Source organism: Oncorhynchus gorbuscha, linkage group LG04 (genome assembly GCF_021184085.1).
Source record: "Oncorhynchus gorbuscha isolate QuinsamMale2020 ecotype Even-year linkage group LG04, OgorEven_v1.0, whole genome shotgun sequence".
In the NCBI taxonomy this organism is placed as follows: Eukaryota; Metazoa; Chordata; class Actinopteri; order Salmoniformes; family Salmonidae; genus Oncorhynchus; species Oncorhynchus gorbuscha.
Genome location: NC_060176.1, coordinates 68,720,432 through 68,729,030, shown reverse-complemented (window position 1 = coordinate 68,729,030; position 8,599 = coordinate 68,720,432). Strand labels below are relative to the sequence as shown.

At 41.7% G+C, this 8,599-nt stretch overlaps 1 protein-coding gene across 4 annotated transcripts in view; it reads right to left on the bottom strand.

Moving 5' to 3' along the window:
* Positions 1–3,206: 3,206 nt before the first annotated feature.
* The window catches only part of LOC124034585 (retinoic acid receptor RXR-alpha-B-like), a 39,136-nt gene continuing 33,743 nt past the window's right edge, over positions 3,207–8,599 (bottom strand). For 2 of the 4 annotated variants that reach the window (XM_046347978.1, XM_046347976.1), the window contains one exon: positions 3,207–8,556. In XM_046347978.1, coding sequence (XP_046203934.1) covers positions 8,394–8,556 — 163 coding nt within the window. In that variant the 3' untranslated portion in view covers positions 3,207–8,393. The remainder of the gene's footprint in view (positions 8,557–8,599) is intronic. The other 2 variants (XR_006838589.1, XM_046347977.1) reach the window with 2 other exon arrangements.

Sequence of the window (8,599 nt, the reverse complement as noted above, 5' to 3'; positions counted from 1 at the left end):
GACCATGACATTTTTATAATGTTATCCTACTGTGCGGCTTGGTAATGACTGAATGACGGGGATATTTTATCCGTGAACGTGCAGGGGGGTCCTGCTGGTATTGTTAGAGCAGAAAATACATTTGGGGTGAGATTTTTGGCCTTTGAATTATCAGCCCAACAAGTGGAAGGTACTTTTTATTAGTTGGTTAGCAGACTTGTTTCAAACCTCATTTAACATCATTTACATTTAAGTCATTTAGCAGACCTCCACTGCAAGCTTGTTTAATGAAGACAGGAATATCAGACAGGCTGTCTATTTTGGAAGCATCTAAAAACCTTAGACAAGGTTCAATTGAGGCCAACAATTAGTTTATTTTTAGAAATGCAATATGTAAGGGGCATTTCTAAAAGCTGTACGTGTTTTAGTTGAGCATCAGCACTGACTGACATTACATGTCCGTTGTATAGTATGTGTATTGATCTGTGTGCTGCACAATCTTTGGATCAATGGCCTTTTGCCAGCTGTAGGCCCTTCACCACACTCATACAAAGCTCTGTAGCCCTGATAATCACACCTTATTCCCCAAAGCACTACTCTGTGAGCTATGCAAACAAACCCTCAAACACACTTGGCGGGGCTGTTACAAGAGATAGGCTCTAATCCCTGTAGTGTAAGCCTTGTTAACCTGAAACACTGCTATAAATTACCTTTATTTATCTGACCCGATCCTCCACCGTGAAGCAAATTTTGAGGGGGAGGGGATGGGGGACAGGTTGTCTTGATGTTATCTGTCTGGGTGTGGATCTGGGTGTAGGTGCTATCGGCCTTGGTCCATGTGAAGACTGGCTCCCTGTGTTTCCTTTGCCTCCGTGTGTAGTCAGGGTATTCATTAGAAACGGTTTGTCCTCTATCTGAGACGGGTGCCAAGCCCAGTGCTGCTGTCAAAGTCCTGGCTGGTCTGTGTGTCTAAACTATAGTACGTCATCTCATCACGGCTACTATCACAGCACAGTGGCACATAAAAACAGGAAATCCAACCAAGACCAGGTGAAATCTATAGAATGGATTATTTCTGCAGATATGAAGTATAAAAACAAGGTCTTACAAAGATGTGAAATAGTTGGATTTGTCTTACGGCTTGGCACATTCCTTCCCTGTATCATCATGACATATGAAAAACATTTGTCACCAAAGGCCCAGCCTAAGACTGTGTGAGAACACATCTCACATTATCATGGCTGGTGTCCGAGGGCCCCACTATGGCATCAGGCACTGGGATCTGATGTTTGTCCCTCTTAGAGACATCACCATGGGCATCCTCCCATCAGAGCCACTTGTGAAATGTGTCTGTTTGAGAGGGAGCGACTGCAGCATCTGGCACAGTGATATTGCTGCTAAAGGCCTCTTCTATGTGTCACAAGGGGTCAGGGGTCATTACAGCAGCCTCCCTGAGGGTTAGTGATAGGACCTCAGAAGATGACTTCAGAGACCGTCTTTGCGAGACAAAATGTCAGATGTACATTGTGAAGCTATAATATGGACAGTGTTTGATCATGTATGGCCTTACTGATGTCCTGTTTCTTTTTCAATAACATCCATGAAGACCAGATAAAAATCACATTTTTGCTAAACAAATCAAAATGTATGTCAATACTAAGAGGAAATGTAAAGGATTGGGGTATGAATCAAAGTCCATAAAGGCTATGCACTCATTCTACAGTGCCTTTGAATTTACTTTTAAAACACGAGTTTGGCTCATGCACTGAGCTATGCATGCAGGTTACAGGTGCATAAACAGTAGGCCGACCCGATGATGACTTTTTCTCTAATTCATTGATGATCAGATACTCCAGTTGTAACTGGTTCTGTTGAGCTCAATTTTTTAAACGTTATCACTGTTCCAAACTTAGATTATCCTCTTTTTTAACAAAAGCCTGTACAGACATCACAAGGTCTCTGGTGCTGCAGCATGCGCTCATTCGTTGTCATGCTCTGTTGTGGGATTTAAAAAAGATGCTGCTTGTCTCCAGTCATGTGAAATGACGTAGAATTGCATGAAATGCATTTATAAAAAGACACATTTTGTCTACAACCGCAAAAAAGATATATTCATGCAGTGCTTTTATTAAATTGGAAATCTTTTCACCCCTACCCTTGTCTGCGGTGTTCTGCGAATCCAACACCTTCTGGCTACTTTGTCACTAAATGCTTACAAAACGAAGACCTGTTTCTGAAACGCCATATCTGGTCTGTCCTAGGAGTGAGGGTAAATGTAGGCATGTTCATTGCTATCCACTTTATGTTTTAATGATTGTTTTGGGTATAGGGGAGGATCACTTGTTTTTTTTCAAGTGTTCAAGGAAAGTCAAATAAAAATATATTTCACTCCAGGTGTGCCTCATTATAAATAACGTACAGTCCCTTACTGAGTGGAAATGTAAAGGATTGGGGTACGAATAAAAATCCAATAAAACAAAACCATAGAGAATAATTTCTACTGGAACCACATAAGAGTTAATAAAGAGCTAACTCTCTTTTGGTTTTCAAAAAAAGATCTAGAATTCATATTTTGTGGGAACAGTTTTCCAAGGAAGCATTTTGAAGATGAGGTAAGACATTTGGTAGTGCTTGTTGCTAGATTCAAAGCAGAAATGTTTCAGTTTCTCATCTTGCAAATCTAAAATTGGCAATGCAGTTGACTACATTAATTATCAACTAGCAACGTCCCCCTGTGGGTTTCTCCACTTTGAAGATTCCTCCACATCAGAGAGCAGATTTAACCATTCATCAGATGAACAATCCAATGATCTGATCACAATGCCACACACTGTCTGATGGCAAAGAGAGATAATAGCATTAAAACAAAACCGCTTCATGGGAAAAATCCAAAGGAAGAAATGTGGCCAACTAGTCAGACTCTTCTCCAGTGATTGGAAGATATTTTTTCCCCCCTTTGCTCTGAGACAGAGCGCTGTTCTAATCCTCTGCTCCCATTGTTAGGCCGTGTGTGGGACTTGTATGGGGAAATGACTTTTTGATGGCGGTGGTGGGGACAGTGAGCTTTGCCAGAGAAGGTTTCAGAAGTTAACGGGCCGGTTTTTACTATGTTGACAGTAAAATCTTAGCTGGAACACCAGGCTGCTGACTATAAGGGTTATCTATTTCAGTGGTTTTAAAGATTATGTCTTAAAGGAAAACGGAGAAAGCACAATATCAAGAGCCAGTGAGATTGTTAAAAGGAAAAAGTTTAATCAAGACTTACACAAGATGATCATCTAAAGCTGATTTATAATGGCAGACAAAAATGGTTTGGAATCATCTGTAAACTGTAATCATCTCAGTATCAAGGCCTATTCTCAGTGTCCATTTCAACAAGAGTTCAAGTGCTACAAGAAACTACTTGTTTTGAATTGTACAGTCAAATAGAAACTGTTGGTCAATATAATAATGTCATCATAACCTAATGTATCTTGATATGACGTCCGTTTACCCAACACTCTCCTTACCTGTACAGAGGCAGGAGAAAGGAAGGCAAAGAGCAGCATGGTCAGTCTGGGCTTAGCCAGACGTCTCTTTTTAGTTCATAGAGCGCGTGAACACTGAGGCTGAACTTAACCATGCTGAGAAGGATTCAGACAGGACAGGCAGGCAGGCAGGCCTCAGGCACACTGGCTGAACAGTCAACAGCCATGGGACCTGAAGTGTGTGTGTGTGTGTGTGTGTGTGTGTGTGTGTGTGTGTGTGTGTGTGTGTGTGTGTGTGTGTGTGTGTGTGTGTGTGTGTGTGTGTGTGTGTGTGTGTGTGTGTGTGTGTGTGTGTGTGTGTGTGTACAGTGGGTATTGTGGGGCATAGGGTGACTGTATTTCCCAGACATGTTATGGGGGCAATAAGGCGAGGGGGTATCGGTCTTCAGCCAATCTCACACCTATCTTAATTAATCACAAAATGTCATTGTGGAGTATGAAATCATCAGACAGTGGAGGTAGAGAAAGAAGAAGCAACAAGTGTGTGTGTGTGTGTGTGTGTGTGTGTGTGTGTGTGTGTGTGTGTGTGTGTGTGTGTGTGTGTGTGTGTGTGTGTGTGTGTGTGTGTGTGTGTGTGTGTGTGTGTGTGTGTGTGTGTGTGTGTGTGTGTGTGTGTGTGTGAGATCTGCTGCACCAGAAAGAGAGTCCCACCAGCTAGCTACAGCCAGGTCAGATTACTGCTATGTCGTTGGCCTTTGCGCTGATAATCCTGCAATGACTGGCATTTCCCCACCACCTCACCTCAGCCTTCTCACACTTGTCAGCTGTGGCCACCAGCAGGCTGATAGGGCCTGTCAATTAGCAGATAATTGTAGGAGGGACTGGATGTCAAGAGAGCCGGGGATCCCGGCAGAGATACATCAGACATTCGTCTCTTTACCCTGGGCTATGATGTTTTGTTAGTGAAGATGCTCTGAGGGGGAAAACAGCTGTGAGGACTGAGGAAACTTGACAAAGACTGGCACATTAGTTAGGGGCTCCCTATAGCTCCTCTTAATTCAAAGAGACATCGCAGCCCAACTCTCTATGAGGACATCAACGAGACCAGAGAGATGGCGGCCGATGAGGCATGAGACAATATGCCCAGCATAAACTCCAGAAATAGGACCGGCCAGGTTGACATTTTGAAAAACGTCCTGTCAACACAACCTGTCAATCTTTCTTATGCATCGTTTCAGGAAGCTGCTGCAAACATCATTCAAATTGTCCGAAATTGTGGCAACGTCAGTGCTGTCATTCACTCACCAAAATTATGAAATGAACTCTTAACTCTTAACTTCTAGGACACAACATCCTCAGGGGTTACATCTCGGTATTTCCTCTGTATGCTTGTGGTTAGGGTTAAAACAGAAGAACTACACAACCTACTGTACTAGAAATGTGAGCAAATGTCTTTAGTTATCCTCTCAAACAAAATTCATGACTTTGAGATGTACTCCGGCTAAACATTCTCAGTCATATTAAGTGAGCTGACCAAAGTCACAGTTAGGTTTCTTTGACAAAATTGTTCGGCAAAGATGCTTTGCCTCTTCCCCAATCACCATTTCATAACAGCCTTATCAACTTAAAAATAACACTAATCACCTTTTTCTTTGGGCAACGGAGACAAATACTCCCATGGATATGATTAGTCATGTCAACACACATCACTTCAACCTGAGTGAGACTGAGCCATGTTCAACATTACCTCTAAATTCAATCCAGACTACCAGAACTGGCATAACTGCTTATTGGACTGTCAACACCAGTAACTTATGATCAGCAAAAACATTTTTAAGGAGTTTTGCTGAAATATTAATGTCACATTCAATCAGTAATAATTAGGGGTAGAGTTATTAGTGCTTTGAGCTTTCAGAAAAACAGGATATGCCTTATTAAAAATGTGCCACGTCTTTGGCTGTATTGACTGTGATATCCCCCAATTCACTATGCTCCTCCTATACAAGTTTTGTCAATGCCACTTTGTAAAAAAGCAATGTCTCCCTCTAGAGGTATGCATGTAACATAACAGTCTACATATTGCCCTCTGCATCACACATACGCGTAGCATATTACACATAGTTGGCATATAGCTTTTCAATAGTAAAACATTTCTTATGATACTTATTTAAGCAGTGTACCCTAGACACTGTGCTGACAGAGGCTGTACCCTACACATGATTGGGTCCTCTGTTTAAATAAGTATCATAAGAAATGTTTTACTGTTGAAAAGCTTCCAGGCCTTTAATAAGTAACAGTGAAGTACAAGCTGATGATAAACTTCCTATAGAGAAGAACATCAGAAGCGTGTATACACACCTTGCCACCTTTATAGCTAACACTATTAATATTTGTATTACATTATCAAAACGAACAAGTTGTACAAGACATGGCAAACACATGATTTAAAACTATACATAATTGGGGAATCGACATCATGGGTTCATTGGGTTGAATTGGTGCATGGGTGCATTGCAAAATGTGACATCAGCTATAACTGGCCTAGAGCATGGTCTGGCCTGGAGCATGGTCTGGCCTGGAGCATGGTCTGGCCTGGAGCATGGTCTGGCCTGGAGCATGGTCTGGCCTGGAGCATGGTCTGGCCTGGAGCATGGTCTGGCCTGGAGCATGGTCTGGCCTGGAGCATGGTTTGGCCTGGAGCATGGTCTGGCCTGGAGCAGCATGTGTAAATGGAGCCAGGGCTGCAGAGAGTTTTCTGCTCAGGTAAGACAACATGCTCTCTAAACAGAACACGTCAAATAAAGACAGTGTACTACATTTGTTCTTGGTTTACTTCCCAGTGAACACCAGTTTGGTGGAGTAAGACAGTTGAACGTAGCTCATGAGACATTTATAACCCATATTCTTCAAAATTCAATGTCTATATATAATTATTTTTAAATACCAAAGATGAATGTAGATTTCCCCTTTAAACGACATGTTGCCATGTTTTAAATGAGGAAAAACAAAAAACAAGATTATTGTTCATCCTAAAATACACTAGTCCTGAGTGGCTCAGTAAGCAATGATGCCGCTAAAATACGAACTAATAGATCTGCTTAAAAAAAGGTGGTTGAACGAGATGCAGGCTATGTTTGCTACTATTGTTCATTGATTTGTGGTTATTTCATTTCTAAATGAACTGTTTGTTATAACTGTATTTTCTTTCTGCTTGAATTTCTGTCATTTCTGTTATTCAGGGCTCTTGGTCTCAGCGTGACTCCCTGATCAAATAAAGGTTCAAATAAATACAATTAAAATACATATGAGGTTCCAAAAATATTCCTAGCTGCTCAACCTGAATATTGTACTTCTGACTGAAACAATTCTTTAAAATTCTCTGCCATCTTTTGATCTCCTCAATCATTATTCTCTTGCATGTCTTCTGTTATGCATGGTCTGGGAAATGTGGGTTAGAATTTAAATTACAGTGCCCTTATCACAGTCTAATTACTCCTGGTATTACAGTGTAACATGTATTGCACTTACCCAGTATTACACTTGAATAGCGTACGATAGGATTGGTTAGGTTTAGGAGTTATGGATAGGATTACTGCTGTAAGTAACATTGTAACACATTGTAGCAATGAGTAATTACAACACTGCTCTCTTCTCATGTCCTAATGTACTTGGGCAGTTGCATTACTTTTGTGTGATGCACCAGTTGGCATCAGAGACCTTATGTGTGCATTATATCTATCAGATACTACAGAGAGTCACTTACAGACAGTCCCCTACACCAGGGGTTCCCTACTCCATTCCTCCAGTACCCCCACCAGTAAACCCTCTTGTTGCCCCAAACAAGCACACCTACTTGTCAACTAATCATCAGGCCATCAATGAGTTGAATCAGGTGAGTTTGTCTGGGCCTACAACAAAAATGTTTGCTGTTGGGGGTACTCGTGGACTGGTGTTGGGAAACACTGACCTACACACCGATGCATCATTCTATACATTGGAAGATGTTTACCACTGCTCCTCTTTGGACATACCAACACAAAGCAAACAGCAGCAGCATAAAAACCCCATAGCAATACAGAAATGAGCACTACATGTTGATATGTGAATTATCATTAGTGAAGACCTTATTGATCCTCCCCACTACAGTTGCATGCTAGTCATACAGTGGAGGATGGTGAGATGAGCTATAGGAGGATGGGCTCATTATAATAGATGAAATAAATGGAACGGAGTCAAACGTGAGGTTTCCATATGGTTGATGTGTTTGATACCGTTCCATTTATTCCATTCCAGCCATTACAATGAGCCCGTCCTCCTATAGCTCCTCCTATCAGCCTCCTCTGTCCTCACAGTGAGCTACTGACTGGAGCCATTCTCTGCTTGACAAAGTTAAGCTCTTGGAGTAGAAAAACTACCCTTGGTCTTGAGCTGAAGTCACCTGAACCATTATCCCTGTCAAGGGGTTCCAGTTAAATATGCATTACCCTCGTCTGCCATATATAGTCACATGAGAACATTTTCATTAAGGAGGAGAAGACATGTATAACAGGAGATCATCCTAGACAACGAGTTTGGCCGGACCATGTTGTTATTATCACAGAATATGAGAATGACTACAAGAGGTAGACCTGTCTAAGGCAGGAGGATGATGAGGTCGCTGGTTTGTGGCACGGAGTCTTGATCTGTTATGACAATGTTCAGTGTTGAATCTGAAGCGAGAAGACATTATAATTCATTGTGAAAAAGGTCTCATGCTTTGGTTTGTGGCAGACTCTGGCCCTTCAAGACATTTCACTTTGACACAAAACTATGATAAATACATATACTGTACATTAAACAAAGCCATAGGTTTGCTGTCCACTAGTTCTTGTGTTCAAACTTACAGTCTGTCAATCAGGCAAATTACCAGTTCTCTCCGTTTTGATGCAAGTATTGGACAGACCGTCTTCAACTGCAGTGCTGTTTCGTCATTTGGCGTGGAGCTTCCAACATTTCCGCGAGGAATGTGTCAACGGGTGTATCCCCTATCAGTTTGAAGAAGAACCGGTGCTCCAGAAACCTGAGGCCAATGGAACGTAGGGCTGGCAATCGAAGTAACAGTTTGGCAAATCTGTATAAGACAAGAACATGTAAAGAGTGACTATGATGATAAC